This window comes from Herpailurus yagouaroundi, unplaced genomic scaffold (assembly GCF_014898765.1).
Source record: "Herpailurus yagouaroundi ecotype Mexico unplaced genomic scaffold, PumYag 213, whole genome shotgun sequence".
Classification (NCBI taxonomy): Eukaryota; Metazoa; Chordata; class Mammalia; order Carnivora; family Felidae; genus Herpailurus; species Herpailurus yagouaroundi.
The window spans coordinates 11622741-11647133 of record NW_024412444.1 but is presented as its reverse complement, the minus strand read 5'-3'; the positions used below and the strand labels follow the sequence as shown (position 1 = coordinate 11647133).

The 24393-nt window shown below is 43.2% G+C and overlaps 1 protein-coding gene across 6 annotated transcripts in view; it reads right to left on the bottom strand.

The window, feature by feature from the left end:
• ARHGEF3 (Rho guanine nucleotide exchange factor 3) overlaps positions 1-24393 on the bottom strand; it is a 307785-nt gene that overhangs the window by 159583 nt on the left and 123809 nt on the right. Inside the window, exon 1 of one of the 6 annotated variants that reach the window (XM_040454718.1) lies at positions 19957-20072. The exons of 4 other annotated variants lie outside the window; for them this stretch is intronic. In XM_040454718.1, coding sequence (XP_040310652.1) covers positions 19957-20007 — 51 coding nt within the window. In that variant the 5' untranslated portion in view covers positions 20008-20072. Of the gene's footprint in view, positions 1-17006; positions 17085-19956; positions 20073-24393 lie in introns of those variants that run through there. One more of the 6 variants, XM_040454722.1, reaches the window with a different exon arrangement.

Genomic DNA, 24393 nt, shown 5'->3' with positions numbered 1-24393 from the left:
ACACACACACACACACACACACACACACACACACACACACACACGGAGTATTACTTGGCAATCAAAAAGAATGAAATCTTGCCATTTGCAACTATGTGGATGGAACTGGAGGGTATTATGCTGAGTGAAATTAGTCAGAAGAAAGACAAAAATCATATGACTTCACTCATCTGACGACTTTAAGAGACAAAACAGATGAACATAAGGGAAGGGAAACAAAAATAATATAAAAATGGAGGGGGACAAAACAGAAGAGACTCACAAATACAGAGAACAAACTGAGGGTTACGGGAGGGGTTGTGGGAGGGGGGATGGGCTAAATGGGTAAGAAGCACTAAGGAATCTACTCCTGAAATCATTACTGCACTATATGCTAATTTGGATGTAAATTAAAAAAATAAAAATAAAAAGCATTTAAAAAAATGAATGAATCAGTTAACATATTCTGTCAATATTAAATTTCCTGCTTTTGATAATTATATGGTATGTGAGGATGCTCTTGTTCTTAAGTATTCAAGGCCCAAGGGACATAATATCTGTAACTCATTCTCAAATAGGAAGAGGAAAATAATTCATATTTATAGGTTATATAAATGTTTACTATGTGTGTGTGTGTGTATTCTCCACTATTTATATATGGTGTATACATATATATAGTATATACTACATATACATACATATATATATACACAGAGATACACAGAGACAGAGAGACAAAGAGAGACAGAGAAATAAAGCAAATGTAAATAACAATTGTAAATAAACAATGAATCTGGGTAAAGTATCTTACTCTAGACACCCAACTTTTCTCTAAGTTTGAAATTATATTACAGTTGCCAAAAACAAAACAAAATAAATTCACAAATAACGTACACACTCCCCAAGCAAAATATGTGCTATGTCCATTTGTTCCTCTTTGGGGCATCAGATATCCATGCACTGCCCAACGCCAGTGGGGATCAGGCCCTCTGGGCTCAGCTCTGCAGTATCTGTTAACCCTTGGTGTCCGAGGGCCTAGAGCTCCTGCAGGTGCAGAGTCCATCCAGGCACTCCAGCAGAACTTGCTTGGGTTTTAGCTGGGATATAATTTCTTAGGCCCGAGAAGAATACAATTTAAGAGTTACTTAATCAAGAGTAGCTCTCTTCCTTTTTTTTTTTAAATTTTTTTAAACGTTTATTTATTTTTGAGACAGAGAGAGACAGAGCATGAACAGGGGAGGGTCAGAGTGAGAGAGGGAGACACAGAATCCGAAACAGGCTCCAGGCTCTGAGCTGTCAGCACAGAGCCTGACGTGGGGCTTGAACTCACGAACCGCGAGATCATGACCTGAGCCGAAGTCGGACGCTTACCCGACTGAGCCACCCAGGAGCCCCAAGAGTAGCTCTCTTCCAAACAAACTGGAATCTTTCACAAGAAGACGTTTATCCTTAAATTTTTCAGTAGGAAAGAAACAACTGTGAGGAAAATAACTGTGTAATAGTTATTATCCTTTCCCTGCAAATAAGGTATTTGAATATGCTAACAACCTCTCTTAACATAGCTCCTCTGATTGGTGTCTCAGGAGGCGACTGGAGCCTCAGGAGAAGCCACAGACAGTCCATGTGGCAAAGACTTCTCATCCAGTCCACCTAGAGTTCATTAGCTCCAGTTTTCAGAGGAGTCTTGACCAACTTGAGAATAATGCTCTTGGCAAAAGCCTGCAGAAAAGCCATCAGGACAATAATGTGAAAGTGAGCCACCACTTCTGATGGGATATCTGGAAAGATGTCAACTGTGATTAGAAGGACATTTGCCTCCTGCAGCTGTCTCTGAAAGTGGAGGAGGACCTCATCACAATGCCAAATTACGTGAGGCGGGCAAACACCAGGGACACGTAGGTGTCTTCAGAGCACCCCTCCTTCATGGCACGATCATGTCCTGTCAAGTTTTGAGTAAAAAAGCAAAAGCTGTGGTGAGCCACAAATGGTCTGCAGGGAGGGGGGGAAGTACTCTGTGCTAAATTTTCTAATCCTGAATTTTTGCTTCAAAGCCTATCTCAATCACTTTTATCCTGAAGTCTGAAACCAACGTCTGGATTTTGCAAAATCAAAGCATATTTATCCAGCATTTAATCTATTTCCCAGGAAATCAGTGTTTTACTAAGAACAGAATTCTTTCACGCCCAGAACTTCCCTGGACATTTCTAAGTCCTAACCCAGCACACAGAAAAGGCTCAACAAATGTTTGTGGACGGATACATGTGAACAAATGAACACACTTGCCCACAAAAAGGCAAATATAAAGCTGTAGAATTAAAAATTTTTTTTCTTTGTTTTCATTTTTTTGGAGGGGAGGAGGAAGGGCAGAAAGAGAGAGACAGAATCTTAAGCAGGCTCCATGCTCAGTGCAGAGCCTAACACAGGGCCTGATCCTACAACCCTGGGATCATGACCTGAGCCAAAATCAAGAGTCAGACACGTAACCAACTGAACCACCCAGGTGCCCCCAAAGCTGTAGAATTTCTCTTCAGGAAAACTAAACACCAAGAATTGCCATCCATAAAATTTCATTTTTGATCCTCGGGCCCACGGTATTCCTGAATTTTGACAATAGAAACCCAGGAACGACAAGAGACTCACATAAAAGAATTTCACCAAATAGGTTCATTCAGTTAACAAATATTTTGTTGAGCACATATTATGTGCGAGGTACTAAGCAAGCTACATACATGCTTAACAAAAGAGATACAGGTCCCTGCCCTCAGAAACAATAGGTCTAACTGGGGTCAGAGAGTCGAGTAGGGGACAGAGACAATAAACCAGTAAGCAAACAAACGGGCTAGTTTTAGTGTACTAAGAGTTATGAAGAAAGTAAACCAGGGTAATATGAAAATCTGTGAAAGGGGGTAGAGGCAGAGACTCTAGAAAGAGAAGTCAAGGAGGCTTCTTGGAGGACATCTGAGAAGAAACGTAAGCAGAATGTAGATGGGTGAGAAGGAAGAGTTTCTAAACGCCTCTCACCATTAAAGGTTCAAGTTCTTTCCTCTCACATATTCCCAACACAGTCCCTGATGCTTGTTCTAATTGGCCAGTGCCCATGCACATGTGGTGCTCCCATACCTGATGCTCATTCTGATTGGCCAGAACCCATTCATGTGATTTTTTACATGGAAAATCATCATGTCTGATTAATAAGGATGATATTTCTGGGGTGCCTAGGTGGCTCAGTTGGTTAGGTGTCTGGCTCTTAATTTTGGCTCAGGTCATGATCTCACTGTTCATGAGTTCGAGCTCTGCATTGGGCTCTGTGCTATTAGCATAGAGACTACTTGGGATTCTGTCTCTCTCTCTCTCTCTCTCTCTCTCTCAAAATAGATAAATCAACTTTAAAAGAAAAATAAGGATGAGATCTGTATTAGGGTAATTTTCCTCAGTTTATTTGAAAAGAAAATGGGGGTGAATAATTTTATTCTTCTTCGTGTTATTTTCAGCCATGAAAAATGTCCTGAATTTCTGCAGACTTGTTAATTCCTCTAAAACTCTGTGTAAAGTCAGGTCTTGGCCCACCTCCCACCTCCAACCCTCATTCTCTCTGCTCTGGGCTCCAGCCTCCTGTAATCTCAGTTCCTCTTCCTCCAAGCTCCCTCATGCCTGGAGTCCTCTCCCCTCCTCCCTTTCTTGCAGTGACCTGCTCATCTTTCAAATGCCAGCCCTGACAAGGGAAGTATTCCAAGATGGTTCTAAACCAGATCAAATCTCCCAGTTATATCCTCTCAGCATCATGTGTTTCTTCTTTGTTGTACTAACCCATCAAAATGTCGCCATTTACTTGTGTGATTCCTTGATTCATATCTGATTCCTCCCTCAGAGCTGAGGTCAATGAGTGCAGAAACCAGATCAAGTTTCACCCACTGCAGCACCTCTAGCACCTTCCACTATGAGGGTAGAGTTTAATGCTATGCTGTCACCATCTTGAAATTCTTAGAAACTTCTTAACAAGGGCCCTGCATTTTCATTCTTCTCTGGACCTCACAAATTATGTAGCCAGTCCTGAGAAAGAAAGAATGTATAGGGACTCTTCCATGATTGGTACTCATTCTGAGGCCACCTTCTGGTTCTGAGGCTACCATCCCTAAAAATCCAAAGCAAGTTTGATGTCCAAGCATCTATTCATTCAAATATCACACAAATATTTATTAGGCAACTCTATTTGCCCACAGAGTGGAGCCCTTCTGAACACAGAGCCCTGTCTATGAAGCTGGCCCTACTCCTGCCTTCCTCTTGGAGGTCCCGATCCCATGTTACTTACAGATGCTTCTGACTCTTCTGATAAATTCTGGGGTATATGCCACCCTGGACTTGACCACTGTCTGGAACAGTCTAGGTTTCATGGGACAGGACCTCCCTGGCATGGGCCCAACCCTGAGGACAAGAAATTCTGTCCCCATTAGAACTTCAGTTCTGCCTTCTTGGCCTGCCTTTTGGTTCAGGCCCACACAGAATCTCTATCATGCAGAAGCACCTTTTTAATCTCCCTAATTTTGAAATCCTGGTTCTCCTCAGGATGTTGTAAAAAGCCTTGCCAGAAAATGGCTCCCTGAGTTTGGCAACACTGCCTGCTGTGTTTCAGCAGGCTTATCTGTGATGCATCTGTAAGTGTTTACTTGAGTGGCCACAGACCCACAGTGTTGTTCTACTCACTGGATGTCTCCCACTGAAAAACAACTGATAAATGCCACACAGTGAATTAAATTTACAGGCAAATTCAGGAGTGCCAAGTCTGTTAGAAAATTATAATACCATCTTGACAGAGGGATAGCAAAATTGGAGACCGATGTTATTCATCAGAACAGAGTGTCACCAATATGTTAAGGAGAATGCTAGAGAGAGTTGAACACTAAGCATTTCAATAGATTTTTGAATTCAAAGAAAGAAAAGTGATATGTTGACTTATACCATTTGGGTATCTACTGAGGCTAGTATTTCCCAAAGGATAGGTCTGGTGCAACAGTGGTTTGTAAGATCATGTTAGGCAGAATGTTTACGAGCTGTCTTAGTTTGTGTTGCACCCAAAGCAGATCCTGGGCTAAAGATTCAGGTATAAGCTTTTTACATGGGAGGCAATCCCCCAAGAACTGTAGGGAATGGGGACGTGAGACAGGGAAAGGGGGAAGCCATTTAAAGGGTGTGGAGCCAGCGGGTTACGGTTCCAGCCATGGGCAGCCAGGGTTCAACCCACTGAGGACGGAAAGACCGTGTAGGACATACCTCATAATTTTCCACTGAGGGATGAGGTGGCGCAAGTATTCCATCCACTAACTCCTGCCTCTCTTTGACGGAGAAGGGATCCTCAGGATGTTAACTCCCCTGGCTGGAAATCCCCTCAAGTAGAAGGGCACAGGAAGTCACAGGTGGGTACAGGGGACTCTGCAGGTGATAAGAGCTGGGGAACTGGGAGAGTCTGCTTTACCCAGATCCAATCACATAATAAGAAAGTCATTATGTTTTCAGTTCACTGTCCAGTTTGAATCCATCAAAGAGAAAGGCTGAGCTTGGGTTACCTCACCTTAGATGCCCACCTAATCCTTACCAACCTCGGTCTTTCTCTTCTGGGTTCAGAGGCTCAGGTAACAGCACCTAGCTAGAATTTAGTTACATTGTTTTGTGCATATTTATTTGTCTTAATAGTTCCATTCTATTTAATGCAAGCATACTGGTTTTCACAATAATATAAACTTTTTTTTTGAGGGGGGTAGGAAGCACACACATGCATGCATGAGCCAGGAAGGAGCAGAGAGAAAAGAGAGAGAGAACCCCAAGCAGGTTCCATGCCCAGCATGGAGCCTGAGGGACACAGGGCTCAATCCCACAACCATGAGATCATGACCTGAGCCGAAATCAAGAGTCAGACGCTTAACAAACTGAGCCACCCAGGTGCCTCTAAACTTTCCATCAAAAATAGAAGAGAAAAAAACTGTTGTTTTGTAGAAAATTACTAAGTATTTTTCAGTGTTAAGGGCTAAGGTAAAAGGTGATCCACAAAGGTTTAGCTAACACTTTCTTTGTGGAAAATCCCCCTTGTAATTGTCACACAAAGTAACCATCCCTTGTGTTTTGCTCATGACAAGTACAGAAGAGCAACACTGTGATGCCCTCTGCCTGAGATGACTGCAAGGGGACTCCTTTTTCCCTGTGACTTCTGGAGAGGATCTGTAGTCTTCTGTCTGCCCAGTCATGGATTAAAAATGAAATTCATATCTAATAGGTCTAACTTTAGCCACAGGAAATGGGAGTGCTTGGGACCCAAAGGGTTAGCCATACTTTGTTTGAGGATGGACACATTATCTTCACCGAGCCTTCTTCCTTCCCCTTTTTGGGAGGGGAGGGAGTGGAGGCTAAGGTTTGGGGAATAGGCAGGAAGGGAGGACTGCTGGATCTGTTTCCTGGTCTCCTCTGTGGGAGATTTCTCCCCTTTCGGTTGTCAGTCCTGGCACTCAAATTTATGCTACATTTATTAGGACCAAGCAGTGCCCACTTTTGGATGTATTATAAAAGATATTTTGATAATGAAAACCACCCAAATGAGGAATTTAAAAACCCTCTATGTTGCAAACATCCAGACATCTTGACACCAGATATGAAATGCTTCTATAAAAAAACAAACAAAACAAAAACAAAAACAAAAAACAAAAAAAGTTAAAAGGAAAAGAAAGAAGGAAAGAAAATTTAAACCTAGTTTTTAAAAACTTGTATTTATCAATTTTCTCTGGCTTTATTACAATGTACACAATTTGCAGAAATCTATTTTATCAGAAGGTGCAGATCACAACTGATGTTATCTTTCTCTTAGGGGATGCATACGTAGTAAATAGAGCAAATGAGGAATAATTTTTACCTGGTTGTTTTCTTTTTTTTTTTTTTTTTTTAATGTTTATTTATTTTGAGGGAGACAGACAGAGAGTGAGTGGGAAAGGGGAAGAGAGAGAGGGAGACACAGATTCTGAAGCAGGCTCCAGGCTCTGAGCTGTCAGCACAGAGCCCAACACAGGGCTCCAACTCATGAACCATGAGATCATGACCTGAGCTGAAGCCAGACACTTAACCGACTGAGCCACCCAGACACCCCTATCTGGTGGTTTTCCAGTTTTTTAGGTCATCAAACTAGCTATGTGATCTCAGGCATTTCACTTTCCCTCTCTGGATATCAGTTTCATTATCTGTAAAATGAGGGAGTCAGACCAGGTGACCTCTGAAGTCTCCTAACATTGTTGGATCTGTGACAACATGTGGCCAAAGAAAATGCTGAGTGGGGATGATTTCTAAAAATAAATAGGAGATTCTCAATTTGCCTCAAAATCATGGATTACAATCCTATCTGTAAAGAATATTTTTGAAACATAAGACCCCAGCATAGCCTAGTGAACTGCACAAAGAAGGTGACCCACAAATGCGTACTGAATGAATGGACAAAGGCACCTTCCCTGAGCATCTTTTGAGGAAACAAGGCTAACGCCAGTATGACCAATGGTCAGTGAGAGAGAATAGAAAATTCAAGAGTTAGGAGAAGAAAGAAAGGGCAAAAAGGAGAGTGAGCAAGGGAGAGGGGACAGGAGAGAAAAAATAAACACACATAAATAGTCAATGCTGGCTATTCGCAGAAGTTATGTTCTACAAAGTCTCCTTGAACAGGGAGTTAATGAATGCAGGGCTAAGTTGCTGAGAGCCTCTGGTCACAATGTTTTCATCAACCAATCAAGACATAATCTTGTTTTGGGACACCTGGGTGGCTCAGCTGGTTGAGCGTCCGACTTCAGCTCAGGTCATGACCTCAAGGTTCATGAGTTCGAGACCCGCATCGGGCTCACTGCTGTCAATGTGGAGCCTGCTTCAGATCTTCTGTGCCCTCCTTTCTCTGCCTCTCCCCTGCTCATGCTCTCACCCTCAAAAATGAATAAACATTAAAAAAAAAGAAATGACTTACAAAAAAAAGACATAATCTTGTTTTATGTGTGTTTCTAATTAAAGACACCTTCTTTAATATATATTGTTGACTCACTAATATTGAACTCACAGCCAAGAGCACTATAACTTGTGCCTGCAGGGAGCCTACTGAACACACGTATTTTCTCTATAAGGCGCACTGCAGCCATCCTGTGCTTAGACAACACAGCATTGCTACACTCAGGGGCCATGTTAAATAAGGAAATGAACAAGTAGCACAAAAATGTGAAAAACACGGTACTAAATAGACCATGAAAAAGACCCTTGTTTACAGCATAAGAGCGAAACAATAAGGCAGGTGTTACCTTGCTTGACCTCAGGTGAGAATAGGCGTGTACAGTCATTCAAATTTTTTGCTACTCTATTCACCTCCATGAATGATGGCAAACGTGCTCTGGGTATTGGTTTGGGGGTTACAAACACATTTTAGCAAGTGGGCACATAAAGAATTTCTAAAGGATGAAGACTGACAGTATGTATGTGTGTTTATGTGTGTGTGTGGAGAGAGAGAGAGAGAGAGAGAGAGAGAGAGAGAGAGAGAGAGAGAAGTAAAAAAAGAAATGCATGAAATGAGGAAATGAATGTTTCGCTCGAAAGAGCTTTGGAGTTCACGGTAGGGTCAGGCCCTGCACAGGGTAAGGAGAATAGTGTTACCATGTTGCTGTACCCCTCTCCCCACACCCTTTTTAATCCGAGAGACACAAAGATGCTTCAGGCAGGACTGGCTATATAACTTGCAGAACTCAGAGCAAAATGAAAACGTGGGGCCCCTTGTCCAAAAATAATTCTTTCAGATCAGCTACAGCAGAGTATTAAACTGCACATGTGGCCCTTCTGAATGGAGGAAGGACCCTAAGCACCCAAATAGGTACAGGCAGGAGAAGCAGGTCGTGGCTTCAGGCCCACAGGGAGGCCTGAGTCCGGTGAGGATATGTGGCTGGTTCAAAGAAGGCGCTTTACCCCACACTACACTTCTTTGCCCAAAGCCTCAGATCTTGTCTTAATGTCTCAGGCTGGGCCTTACCCCACACACCAGCCCAGGTCAGGCAGTGCAGAAAAGCCCAATTTCTTTTCCTTCAGTGCAGATCCACCTGGCCCCAAGTTACAGCAAACACCATAAGACCAAGAAGGGTTGACTGGGTGATTTCTATCTAAAATAAAGAGTAGAGGGGCACCTGGGTGGCTGAGTTGGTTAAGGGCCAACTTTGGCTCAGGTCACGATCTCACGGTCCGTGAGTTTGAGCCCAGCGTCAGGCTCTGTGCTGACAGCTCACAGCCTGGAGCCTAGTTCCGATTCTGTGTCTCCCTCGCTCGTGCTCTGTCTCTCTCACTCTCAAAACTAAATAAACATAATTTTTTTTTTAATAAAGAGTGGAGGGTCCCCAATTTTTAGCTCCTTCCTTATCCAGAAAACCAGAATACAGAACTTGCCTCTGCATTCACACATTCACACACAGAAATGCGTGTGTTTCTTTGAGGCAAAGACTCTTTCTAAATTGTCTACAATTCAGACTTTAGTAACTTATGCTCCAAGGTGAGGAATGGGGGTAGGAATGACAGTGGGCTTGGGGTTAAAACAATATGCCATTTCACACCCATCAGACCAGCAAAATTTAAAAATCTGACAACACTAAGGGTTGCAGAAATGGAGACTTACATAAGGTTGGAGGGAGGGTCATGGACTAGAGAATAGTTTGACCGCTTCCAGTCAGGCCAAAGACGTGCGTGTCTTACTGGCCAGCGTCCCTCTTTCAGGGAGATACTCCAGAGTAATTCTTGCACGTGATGGGCACATGACATCCATGCGCATGGATGGTTAGGGTGTTTACAAAAGCAAAGGACTGGAAATAACAGGAATACCTATTAGTGCAGAAGCTGAGGAGAGGACCTGCACCAACATCCCTGTCAGTCAAAACCAATCCATCAAGAAAGCTTCCTCTTTCACACATACCTGCCCAGACCATTTCTTTGCTCTCAGATGTATATCGTGCACATCAGCTCCAGCACCATTAACTCATGCCTCCTACCTGACTACATTTGTATTCCAGAATCACATGGGGCCTTCATGCTTGCAGACCAGTAATTCTCAGATTTTTTTTGTTTCAGGACCCCTTTACTTTTAAAAACTATTGAGGGCCCTGAAGAACTTTTGTTTATGTGGGTTATGTCTGTCAATATTTACAGCATTAGAAAATAAAATTAACATATTTTAATGAAAATTAACTATATTTTCAATGTTTATTTATTTTTGAGAGACAGAGATAGAGCGTGAGTGGAGGAGGAGGAGAGAGAGAGAGACAGAGACAGAGAGAGAGACACACACACAGAATCCAAAGCAGGCTCCAGGCTCTGAGCGGTCAGCACATGATGTGGGGCTTGAACTCATGAACTGTGAGATCATGACCTGAGCTGAAGTCGGATGCTTAACCGACTGAGCCACCCAAGTGTCCCTAACTATATTTTCAAGAACAAAAACACGGTGAGAAGAGCAGCATTGTTTTATACTTTTACAACTCTTTTACTGTCTGGCTGCACAGGAGACAGCTGATTCACATACCTCCTTCTGCAATAAACCTGCTGTGATGGTTATTTTGGTAGATGACTATGAAGAAAATCTGTTTTGTAGTGATAACAATGAATTTCTAGGTCTTGGGGACTCCTAGGGTCCTTGGCTCACAATTTGTAAATCACTGTTTCAAGTCACTCTCCCAAAGTTGTCTTACACACAAACACCATCATGTCATTTCTTGCTTCCTTCAAACTGTCAATGGCTGTCTATGGTCCAAACTCTGCTCATAAAACTCTTCCCATTTGGCCATTTCAGTGCCTACCCATACTCTATTACTGCTCTATCTTATATACTGAGAACTCTGCCCACCACTGGGTGCGCACCTGTCCTGCTTGTTCATGTCTCTGAGCCTCGGCCTTCCTCCTGCCATAAGGACTCCTATGCATCTTTTACAAGTCAATACAAAGGCCACCACCTCCTCTAGGAAGACTTCTGTGATTTACCCTTCTCTTAGAGTTTCCTCTTTGTGTGCCTTATTATTATTATTTTTTTTTGAAGAGGTAATTAGAGGTAATTCAAGTGCATGAGATTAAATTCCAAAAAGATACACTTTACAGTGATAAGCAGACCTCTCTCCCACCCAGCTATACCTTTTTCTCCCAGGAGAAAACCACTTTGATAGGCTCCTTCTGCTTTCTTCCAGAGCTGCTCTAGACATAAGTAAGCAAATCATTTCTTTTACCCAAATGGTGACATACCATATATACTGCTATATAGTTGCTTCACACCATATTTTGCACAGCCTTCCATGCCATCAAATAAAAATTGGCCTTGTTTTTTCAATAGTTGCCAATTGCATTTTTCAAATGTACCATAACTTTTTTATCTAGTCCCCCGTTGACAGGGTATATGTGTGGTTTCTGATCTTTTGTTGCAGCAAATATCCTTCTACATAAACCAGTCAACACACACAAGAGACACTGTAGCATTAATATCTAGGAATGGAACTGCTGGGCCCAGGGAATGTATATTTGAAATCTGATAAACATGGTCAAACTGCCCTCCAGAAAAACCATTCTAAGTTACCTTCCCACTGGCCACGCATGAAAGGTCCTGTTAACCTCACCAAACAGTGTTGTCCAACTTTTTCATCTCTGTCAATGTGGCAGATGAAAAATGATATCATGTTCAAGTTTAAGTTAATATTTCTCTAATAAGATCAACTGTCTAGAGTTGTACTGTCCATATATGATAGCCTCTAGGTATATGTGGCTATTGAGCCTTAATTTTAATTTATTAAAATTGAATAAAATTTAAAAGTCAGCTCCTCAGCTGAACTAGCTACATTTTGAGTGTTCCCTAGCCACCGGTGCCTAATGGCCTCTATAGGAGACAGTGAAGATACCATCACCCTAAAAAGCTCTTCTGGACAGTCTGCTCTAGACCTGTACTGTCTAATGACTACCATGAACCACGTGTGGGTACTGATCACTTCAAATGTGGCTAGTCTGAACTGAGATATGTTCTAAGTAGATAATACACACTGAATTTCGAAGACTCCATATGAAAAAGAGAATGTAAAATATCTTCTTAATTTTCATGTGGATAGCATGTTGAAATGCTAATATTTGGATATACTGGGCTAAATAAATTGTTACAATGAATTTCACCTGTTTATTTTTCTCTCTTTCCATGTGACTACTAGGAAATTTTATATTATGCATGTGACTCAAATTCTATTTCCATGGGACAACAATGCTCCAGAGAGCACAGTGCTGTGTTGAGACTTGGATTTTAGCATTTTTCTTTGTAACACAGAAATAAGCGTGTCACTACCGCTATAAAAAGAAAAACAGCTCGGGGAGCCTGGGTGGCTCAGTTGGTTAAGCGTACAACTCTTGATTTCAGGTCATGATTTTGGCTCAGGTCATGATCCCGCCATTGTGAGATCAAGCCCCACATTGGGCTCCACACTGGGTGTGCAGCCTGCTTAAGATTCTCTTTCTCCCTCTGTCCCTCACCCACTCATGCTCTATCTCAAAAAGAAAGAAAGAAAGGAAGAAAGGAAGAAAGGAAGAAAGGAAGAAAGAAAGAAAGAAAGAAAGAAAGAAAGAAGGAAAGAAGGAAAGAAAGAAAGAAGAAAGAAAGGAAGGAAGAAAGAAGGAAAGAAAGAAGAAAGAAAGGAAGGAAGAAAGAAGGAAAGAAAGAAAGAAAAAACAAACTCATCAGAATCTCTTCTTCTTCCTCGCCCTTCCCCACCCCATGCAGAAAGGGTGGGAACAAAAAAAGAAAGGGTGTGATGGTCCCCGATGACGAACCATCAGCCCTGGAACAAACCAGTGCACTTCCCACCTGGGCGGCCACAGACAGGAACCAGTGGCATCGCTGACCCTGAGCAGGGACTGATTTCCTGGTGGCTGTTAAAACAATGCACCAGAGAACAAAGTGCCTTAGAGACTAAGAATAGAAGAATGGCTCCAAATAAGATTTGCAGGACTCTGCAGGAACAACCCTGTACCCACCCTAACCCGCCTTCCACCCTTGATTTGGCCTGGCCCCTTGGCTTGATGAATGTCCCTGTCTCAGCCCCAACCCTCCTGCATTCTCAGCAGTCTGTGCACATAGTTCTGGGTGATGACTGAGGGATGGAGTGGAAAGGGGAGCCCAGGGAAAGCGGGGACAAGGGCTCTGCCCTAAAGAGCTCACACCATAATGGTTCTACAGTGGAGACATGGCATATGTATTTTTGTCATCCGTGTCTTTGACTTTGGATGTGAAAGTCAAGAAAACTCAAGTTTTGCAACATGATCCATAAATCTGATAGATCAGAATGACATTGTTTTCTGACCAGGTACTGAGGGAATAAGACTTAACTGTATCTGAGTATAAGTTACCTGCTTGGAAGAAAACATTAATTTATTATTATTATTATTATTATTATTATTATTATTATTATTAGCTATGTGCCTTTGAGCAAGTGAACTAAGCTTTCTGGGTCTCAGTATTATCTATAAAATAAAAGGGTTACCAAAGAAAATGAAAACACTAACTCAAAAAGATAGATGTTCATGTCTCTGAACATGTTTATAGCAGCATTACTTACAATAGCCAAGATATGGGAGAAACCAAAGTGTCCATAGACAGAGGAAGGGATACAGAAGATGTAACACACACACACACACACACACACACACACACACACACACACACACACAGAGGAATATTACTCAGTCATAAAAAATGAAATCTTGCCATTTGCAACAATATGGATGGAGCTAGAGAGTATAATGCTAAGTGACACAATCCAGACAAAGAAAGACAAATACCATATCGTTTCACTTACATGTGGAATCTGAAAAACAAAAACCAACAGACTCTTAAATAGAGAGAACCAACTGATGGTTGCCAGAGGGGAGGTCATTGGGGGGGATAAGCAAAAGAGGTGAAGGGGATTAAGAGGTACAAACTTCCAGCTATAAAATAAGTCACAGAGATGAAAAGCATAGCATAGGGAACATAGTTGATAATATTGTAACAATGTTGTACGGTGACAGATGGGAATGATGATTATCATGCTGAACACTGAGTAATATATAGAATCGTCAAATCATTACCTTGCATGTCAACTATACTTCAGTGATAATTTTTTTTAATAAAAATAAATAAATAAAATAAAAGGGCTGGATTATATGAGCTTTCCTATCTCATCCACTCCAAAAGATTTGTGATCCTATGCATATGCAAACAAGATATCACAACACCTTCATCCTTACTGTCTCAGTCACTTCAAAAACACCTTTGTGGGGGTGCCTGGGTGGCTCAGTTAGTTGAGCGTCTGGCTTTTGATTTCAGCTCAGGTCATGATCTCACGGTTTGTATGATCGAACTCCATGTGGGCTCTATGCTGACAGCATGGAGCCTGCTTGGGATTCTCTCTCACCCTCTCTCTCTCTTTGCTCCTCCCCCCACTTCAAAATAAATAAATAAACTTAAAAAAAAAAAAAACCCACTCATTGGGCCAGCCATTAAAATGAGCCAGACCCTATGCCTGACACTGGCATACAACTATGGAAAAACCTCTCTTCCAATAGATGAAGTTCTTAAGAAGGGAAGGAAAGAGGAGGGGAGGGAATAAGAATGAATACTCACAGCAGAGTTCTTTACTCAGGGCCACCTGCCTGCACAGAAATTTTCACATCTATGTGCAATTTTCTGAAGAAAATATTAAAAAATGGATGTGACCTCCAAGAAGCAGAGGGCTAGTGATTGATAGAAACTATGACAAGCAGGTACCATGCTAAACTCTTAGTACATGATGGGTGATCGAAGCGTTAGCACCCAAGGCAGTGCACGAAGTGTATGGGAAGGAACACATGAGGGATGCAATCTGGACCTTCCTTGGTGCAAAGCCTACCTCTTTCTCCATATCAGAGATGATCTCTTTGTGCATAAATTCTCCCCACTACTGTGCCTTCACATCCCTCACATCAAAAGATGATAAGCATTTAACAGGCCAAAATAGTATCCCACTTGTTTGACCTGGGATGACTGTACCAGCCCAACCAGGAATTGGAGGATAGAAGGAGATAACCTTGTATGAAATATTCATCCGTAGTCAGCACTCCAGAGGTATCAGCAGATACTCATTCATTAGGTATTTATTTAGGACCTACCCCATGCCAGGCCTTGGATTAGATGTCCTCATCACCTTTGTCATTTATCATGACTGTACTTATCTTCCCTCAACATGGCATAATGCTCCACATAAATGCAGGTTGAATGACTAAATAATGATGATCCCTGTAGTGGATTAATTTATTCTTCAGCAAACTTTTATACTCTCTCCTGACCTCCATGGGTTGCTACTGTGACTTGTTCTGGCCAATGGAATAGGGTGGAAGGGACAGAGTACCAATTCTGAGCCTAGTTTTTCAGGGACATCAAATATTTCTGTTTGCTCCTCTGGGAGCTTCTGACTTCCACTGGGGAAGAATATATGTGTGGATACCTAATGGACCCGTGTGAGGCAGACCGCTCCCATCAACCTGCACGCCTATGAGCATAAGAGCGAATGCTTGCTATTGTTTGCCACTGAGCTGGGGGTAGTTGTTACTTAGCAAAAACTGACTGAGATGGTCTCCTTGACCCACATCCAGAGATTTCAGGCAGAGAGTGTTCTTGCCTTCTCTTCTCGTTAAGGAGGGATTTCAGCAATTGGATTATTTCATCGCTCTCTCTACCCCATTTTCTCTGGGCTGGTAGTGTCCCATTCAAAAAAAGACAGTAGGCACTACAAAGACCCATAGTGTGGGTATCTTGGCACCTGGCACAGAGACAGGCCCAAAGGTGGTTCTCAGGCACTGCCTGGTGAATGAAAAGGTGGGTAGACTATTCATTCTGGTGCGATGAGCACTGTGAACACCAGTAGCAGGCAGCAACCTGGGCCTCGGATGCTCAGAGACACCAAAGTGCAGGAAGTGGACCTGGGGCAGACACCATATCACTTCAGACCACATGCAGTAGACCTAGATGTATTTACTATCATGTGTTTTAAGAAACACATTAGAGCACTGAGTGACTGCAGGACTATTCCTCTTTAGAATGAGCCGAAGTTAAAAAATAACAAATAACAACTGGACAATTTAAAGAGAAACAGTAAGTGAAAAATAATAGTACAAGTAGAATATGGAAATGAGAAAAATTTGACTGAAGTCTAGGAAACACTGACCCAGCTCAAGTCTCATTTTTCTACAGATCACAACTACGATCATAGCTAGCATTTTTGAGCACTGACAAGATGTACTGTTTTAAGGGTTTCACAGGTATTATTTTATAAACTCCTCATATTAACTGAGGCAGATACTGCCATGTATCCATTTCGCAGGTGAGGTGACTGAGGCTCAGAGAGGTAAAGAACTTGCCCAAGGTCAAGCGGCAGTGAGGATTTGAACGCAGATGGTTAATCTCCAGGATCCAGGTTCTTAAAGGAGATGTCTCCATTGAAGAACTTGGTACCCAGTGAGGTTCCTCATTGCCCAAGGTTAACTGCAAAACCTAGACCTTGAACCCCAAACTCCTGACTCCCACTCAGCTCCTAATACTGCTCCATGAGAAGCAAGCACTAATGGCAAGAACACCTGGGGTTTCTGGCCGGGGCTGGGTGGGGTCTGCAAGAAACAAGGGAGAGAGGTGGTAAACACCACAAGGAAGACTTGGAAGGGAAGGGCTGAGGACATAAACAAGGTTGCCAAACAGAGGCAGATGCTCAACAGATGCAGAGGAGCTAGAATATGGACAGAATTATTCAGAAAAAGAGGGCCGACAGAGCAAGGCTCAGCACACAGGGGCTGCTTCCAGAGCTCTTCCCAAGAGACCCACCCACCCTGGTCAGCATCGGGAACTGGTTTCCCTAAGTGACATCCACATAGTCTATATTTAGGTCCTAAAGTCACCCATTGTTTCTGTCTCAGTGGACACTCGGGGTCACCACCCTGACCTCGCCCTCTCCGAGTCATACCTCTGAGTGTTCTATCAAGAGAGGCCTTTTTAGGATCTGGTTTGAATCAGCTTCCCCTTTCATGACTCCCCTTGGTGTTCTGCGCAAGCTGTAAAAACATGGCTGGAATCAGGGTTTTAAAATGAAGCACTGGGGCGCCTGGGTGGCGCAGTCGGTTGGGCGTCCGACTTCAGCCAGGTCACGATCTCACGGTCCGTGAGTTCGAGCCCCGCGTCGGGCTCTGGGCTGATGGCTCAGAGCCTGGAGCCTGTTTCCGATTCTGTGTCTCCCTCTCTCTCTGCCCCTCCCCTGTTCATGCTCTGTCTCTCTCTGTCCCAAAAATAAATAAACGTTGAAAAAAAAAATTAAAAAAAAAATAAAATAAAATAAAATAAAATGAAGCACTGACTAGGGGTGCTTGGGTGGCTCAGTTGGTTAAACATCCGACTCTGGATTTCGGCTTAGGTCACAATCTCATGGTTTGTGAGTTCAAGCCCCGCATCAGGCTCTGCACTGACAGTGCAGAGCCTGCTTGGGATTCTCTGTCTCTCTTTCTCTCTCTGCCCATCCCCTGACTGTGCTCTCTCTCTCTCTGAATAAATAAACTTAAAAAACATGAAGTATTGACCTTCTGTGGAGTATGCTTCCTTTCCCCCACAAAATCAAACCAGGGTCATGTTCATCTCTGTAGGTAAGATGTTTCACAGCCCTGGTGTTGCTAAGCCTTTACACACTCAGGCTTCATGTCTCTAGTGGCCACCAACATTCTACGGTCAATAAGACCTGGGACATGGATCACATTTGCTGAGTGCTGGCTCTGTGATAGGCACTGCCATGAGTCATTTCACTTATTCCTCATGATAATCCCATAAAGTAGGCACTATTTATTATCCCCATCTTACAGAACATAAAACAGATTCACATTTGGTAACATGCCTAGGAGCACATGGCTAGTAAGAGGCAAAGTTGGGAGGCAAACCTACATCTGTGTGGTCCCAGAACCCATGTCCTTAATCATTACACTCTACCATTTCCCCTCCATTGCAGAACTACTTTGGCCAAATCTCAGAAGATGGATTTATGAGATTTCTCCTCCATAATCTCCGTAATTGGATTATGGATTACAAAGGTTTCTCCCGTCCCTTTCTCTACACCACATCCGCTTACCAATTGACCCTCCCACACCCAGCCTCAATTCCTCCAGACTCTTTCTCTGGGGACTGTCAGAACCAAGAAATAAAAATTTATTCAGTAATAGTTTCAAGAGCAAAATAAAGGTCAACAGTTACCCAGCCAGTTACATTTTAAGTTCCTGTTGACGTCCTTGGGAAATGTATGTTCAAATGTACTCATTTAACTTCCAAATAGGGGGGATATGAGGATTCTTTTTTACTTTTTGTGGAAGATATTTGCATACCTTAGATTCATGTCAGAACTAAAATGAGTTTAGAGAAATTTCCATGTGACAGGTAGGGAAGCTGAGTCCAGATAAGGTAGTGATTTGTCTAGTTGTCTCTTAGGTAGCCGCTAATTGGATCGTAGCAAACATCCACTAAAAGGGGCTGATTTGCCAAAGGATAAGAAAGCAAAGTGTTACTGAGATGCTGCAGGTGGATGTGGAAAGGGCCCCATAATGGAAATCCTCATGTAGCACCTACTGGCTATGAATGTCATTTTTGGATCCATTCTGCCTAAGCTTGAAGCCTGACCCACTGCTCACCAGCTAGGTGACCTTGAGAAAATTATTTGTCCTCTCTATATATCAGTTTTACCATTCTGAAAATAATAACAGCCGACTGTATAGTGTTGTAGGAATTCTGTGAACTAACATGGGTAAGTGCTTACTAACGTGAAAAGTATCTAATAAATGCCAGATAATATTGTATTATTTTTATTTATGTTGCATTAACTATCACTAAACTGTCCTAAGTCATTTTAAATGCTCTCAATTTCTGTATCTCAAAGGCTCAAAACTGATTCTTTATCAGGTTAGCAAACAGCTGGATGAGTCAGATGGGAAAAGAGAAAAATGACAAAACCACCCAAATCACATGAAAAGATTAAAAATGTATGTCTAGAATAATCATATATGAAAGTTGGAATTAGCACCACAAAAATCAGTCTCAGGATTCCAGTGAGAGAAACAGAAAAAGCAACAGACATTTTCTTTGGAAAACAGGGGTAGCTTATCCAAAGCCTAACACCGACCCACAAACAAAGAACAGGGACAGAGGGAGTAACCCATCAGGCCTCCTAACCACTCTTTAGTCTATCAAAATGTCACATTTCCAGACGTTCCTTTAGATATAACCAAACCAGGCACCAACACTCTTTAATGAGAACACCAGTGAGTCTGAATCTCCCCTGATAATATCTGACTTCATCTTCTCAATGATGAACACATTGAAAATGCCGAGACTCACTTTAAGGAAACCTACAAAAAAGTTGTTCCAAACAGAATGAACTTCCAAAATTGACTTCAGCCATCTTTCAACCCAAAGGAGAAGAGAAGATCTTGGAAATACACTTTAAGAAACTCCCCAAACAAAAAACACCACAGGCCAAATGCATCCTTTTCCCCCCTTAACTGAAAACACATCTCTTATAAAAGTTAAAATACTAGCATCCTGGAACAAAGAGCGAAAGTCACCCCCCACCACACTCTCCTCCAATCACAGATGCTAAAGGAAGCCCTAACAGCTAGGCACTCACTTAACTCACTATCTCCACCAAGCAACCATTTGTGGTCTTAAACACAACCACACAGCTCTTTCCTGATTCACACTAAAGTGACACAGAAGTCCCTCTCCATCATCCCAGGTGCTTTGAACAGCAGCTCCTTGCTCATTTTCTTGGGAGGTAAATGGCATTTTCGCCCTCCCACACCTCAGTTCCTGGCACCACCCAGCCAGGCACGGGTGGGAGTCGGGAGCTGGTCCACCCCTGGCTGGCTCTGCCGCAGGGAGCTTACCTGAGCCCGGACAAAGAAGCAGCACCACACCATGGGGCGCTCCGACCTCATCCACGCAGAGTCCCCCGCCCCTAACTGCAACGGAGCCCAGCAGACGGGATTCTCTGAGCTGAGCAGAGCATGGTTTCCCTGAAGGAACTCCTCCCCGCCACTTGGGCTGCATGACAGGAAGTGACAGGGGGCCATCAGTTAAAAGTGTCAGAAGCTGAGACCACATCAGCCAAAGCTCCCCACCTCCAGCGGTTTCCTCGCCTGCTGCTGCTTTTTCAGAGCACTCTGCCTTCAGGCATTCAGAGGCACACCAGAAATTCAGCGTCTGGCTGGCAATCCCCAGCCCGTAAGAAACAATGCTCACTGGACCCCCACCTAAAGCCATGCTGGGCACTCCCGGCAGCTCTAAAGAAAGAGTTCGCTGCTAGAATCTTGGGCCTTGAGTCTGGAGCTTTGCAGACCGAAACCCAAACATCAGTCTGAGACGGAGAGAGAAGGGACGCTGGGAGAACTCTGTCTTCAGAGCAGAATCAATAGTCCACTTGAACTTAACCCAAGAGGCAGCAGCCCTGCCCAGGACACAGAGCCCTCACTGAATCCCAATTTCATAGCAACTAATAAATGAGAGTGGTGATAAATACCACACCCATCCGTTTCTTTTTTCTTTCTTTCTTTCTTTTTTTTTTTTCTTTTTTCCCCGAGGCAAATCTCCTCTTCAGAGTCCCCTTCAAAATAGCTGCCTCTGGAAACCTCCCTTTCCACTTCTGATGTGGATCACAAAAGGCCTTACTGCTTTTCTCAGAGTTATTATGGGAATAACTCATGGCTGAAAGTTCTCATTTTATGAAACGGGGTCTTGTCACAAGGATGAACACCTTGCCCGAGTCACCTGCCTTTTACAAAACCCAGACTCCTTGGGTGACACAGATTGTCTCACAGCGACCTGCAGTTTCAGGTGAAAACCCCTCTCCACAAACAATTCAACACCCTCACCCTCCTTACGTAGTACCAGTGGGTCTCAGATCCAAGGAGACATAATTCTGGTGCAGCTTTCCATGATTTGTTTTCAGTTTTCAGTTTTCTAGTGGAGTACTATTTAATCTGCAACTCTTAGCTGCAAAGATTCAGGCAAAGGTTTCCCCGAGGCTGTCTTACAAATGCACAGACTTTTAAGAGCCTGCACTTGTCTCAGCCCTGAGCAAAGTGGGGGACCCAGCAAAGAGAGAACGAGCTTCAATCCAAGACTCAACTCTAGAGCGGACAAGAAAGCAGGCTCTCTCCATCCTCACGCTGCAGTGACCTGGTGCCTCACAGAGGGCCTCTGAAGAGTGCATTTGGCCCTGCAGACGTTACAGAAGAAGGCACTGGGCTCTGGAAGCACAAAGATGAACCACTGATGATCAGAGAGCGAATTAAAGGCTGCCAGGGTTTGCAAGAAAAAATACTGAGGGGGCCAAGAAATAGCTGAGCAGATGTATTTTTTATGGGGACAAAGTCTGGGAAGGTGTCTCAGAGCAGGAGACACATGGGCAGAAATCTGAGGGGCTTTCTAGGTAGAAGAACTGGCAAGGGCAACAGCAGGAAAGTGCAGATCCACGGGGTGCTTTGCAAGAAAAGCAAATGCTTTGAAAGCACTGCTCTGACAGACTTGGGTCTTGCTTCAAGGAGCCTGAAGGTGTCCTCTCTGTTTGGAGAAAGAAGGAAGTGAAATCACCATGAAAAAGCTCAGCCCTTTCAGGCAACCACCTGGGTCACCTCAAAGCCCACATGTGGTACCTACCAGGTCTGGCACTCAGGAAATACTTGGCGATGCATGTCAAAAAATCCCCCCAAAAACAGCAGTGCCCACAAAAGTTGGACTTCAGCTCAATCTTGGGATCCCCTATTTACAAAAGTCTGACTCCCCACAAAGCAAGCCTGGGGTAGGTGGTGGCTGGTCGGGGAGGGAGGGAAGGCGTTCCTAAAATGGCCTCTTACCCTAGCCTCCTGCATAGAAAGGGGTCTGAATTCTTACAGGCCTAAAAACAAGCTGAGATTAGCCAGCTCTGGAAACAGCTCAGATAATGAAGAATGTCAATCTCCTGAGGACCCATGGAGGTTCCCAAAAGCCCAGCCACTACTCTGCTGGAGGATTTTCAAACAAGCCACTTAATTGAGCCCCAGAAACCAGGGCCAGGATCACCCCAATGAGGATCCAAAGGAAATGTGAAAAGACCACGGCACACACTAGACTTTATTTCTTTTCTAGGGGAGGGAGGGCACATTCACATCAACAGATCTGAGAATGATGAAGCCTGACTTCTGCCTGCTGACTATGAATAAGAAAGAAGAACCGAAACCCATGGGCTGCAGCACTTCGTGGAAGAGGTGGAACTTGAGTGGGTCCCAGGGCAGGTAGCAGTGAAGGAGGCAGGAAGGGCAGGAGAGCCAGCAGGTGCCCTGGCAGAGGAAAAGGAAGGAAAGAACAGGGCACGGCCATTTCCTCTCACAGCCCTGCTTTGACTAGAAGCAAGAAATTGGTCCACGCAGAGGGCATCTTGGAGGAAACTTTCAATAATAAGATGTTCCTGCTGTTCAGAGCTCAAGTTCATTTTTAGCTTTATAATGGCAGCTTATAAAGGAACAGTAAATTGGGTTTTCTCTCCATGGCACCTACGATACTACCAAGCATTCAAATATGTTTTTCTACTAATTTTTAAATTTTAATTTTTTTTAAGTTTATCTATTTATTTTGAGAGAGAGAGCACAAGCAGGGGAGGGGCAGAGAGAGGGAGAGACAGAATCCCAAGCAGGCTCCACGTGCTGTCAGCACAGAGCCCGACACGGGATTCAATCCCATTAACCGTGAGATCATGACCTGAGCCAAATTCAGTAGTTGGACGCTCCATTGACTGAGCTACCCAGGCACCCCTAATTTTAAAATTTTAAAAGTAACATGGCATCATTATAATACATTCAAACCATACATAAATATATAGCGTAAAAAAGTGAGTCTTCCCAAAGGACCTGATTTTTTTGTCCACCCCAATCCCACTTGCCAGAGGCAACCATGTCAAAGCCAGCTGTCAATAAAGGGGGATATAAACCCAAATGCCTCCAGGGCCAAGGGTCGGGTACCTGAAAGGAAAGCCGGGGTGGGCCCTAGGGCACCACTGAGTGTATTGGCCCTCAGTCAGCTCCAGGTTACTGGGGGCCAGACATTCCAACTTTTCAAGAGAAGCTGGAAACTCCAGATTAATACAAAATCTCAATTTTTAAAATGCTGGCAACAAATTCTTTATTTCAAAAAGTGACAGAAGACCATGGGGGAGGGGATGGAAAAAAAAATGGTTAGAGAGGGAGGGAGTCAAAACATAAGAGACTCTTAAAAACTGAGAACAAACTGAGGGTTTATGGGGGGTGGGAGGGAGGAGTGGGTAGGTGATGGGTATTGAGGAGGGCACCTGTTGGGATGAGCACTGGGTATTGTATAGAAAACAATTTGACAATAAATTTCAAATAAATAAATAAATAAATAAATAAATAAATAAATAAATAAAATAAAAAGTGCTATACAGGCCACACAAAACACAGTTGCTGACTGGATTTGACCCAACTGCCACCAATTTGGCAGTTCTTCCAGACACTTCCTTCTGTCTAAACACACACAAGTTGCTGTGTACACACTTTATTTTTTGTTTGTATTTTTCAAAAATGGAATGGTAACATTATCCTACCATTTGCTTTTTTCACTTAACATCCAGAGCATCCTTCCACCTCATACACATTTTAGACCCATACTGCAGAGCACGCTGTGGTATGGAAGTACCTGAATTCATTAGCCCCTGGCCTGTGAACATTCTGCAAACATGAAAGATGCACTTGAAATGTCGCCTCTCAGTTACTTAGTCTTAGCTCCGTCAACACTGAGAACATAATTCATGATGAAAGTGCACCTGTGTGCAGATATTAAAACATCCTAAAGCCACAGTTACTAAAACTATAAACGGTGACTGCAGATTTTTTATGTTTTCACAGGGGAACTTGCTCTGCTGTTTTTCACTTGACCTTCACAAGTGTCCTGAGAGAGGACTCACTGTTATCTCTACTGTACAGATTTTTAAAAACTGAGACTCAAACAGGTGGCAGGAGCCTGCCCAAGAGAGCCTAGAGGTGGCAGGGTCGGGAGTGGAGCCTGGGTGGGCTGACTTCCAAGCTCCTGTTATATGCATACAGCCTCTGGAGCAGACAGCCAGAAACCTGCCCCAGGATATTCTGGAATTTGACATATAATAAATGTTGGACCGCAAACCACTGGAGGAGAAAAGGATCGCTAACAAATGGGATAATTCATTTCTTGGAAAGAAAAGCCTCCTTTTAAAGCTCTATTTCACACTATCCAAAATAAATTCTACATAGATCAGATCAGAGTGAAATGCTAAAAAGAAAAAAAAAAAAACCTATGAA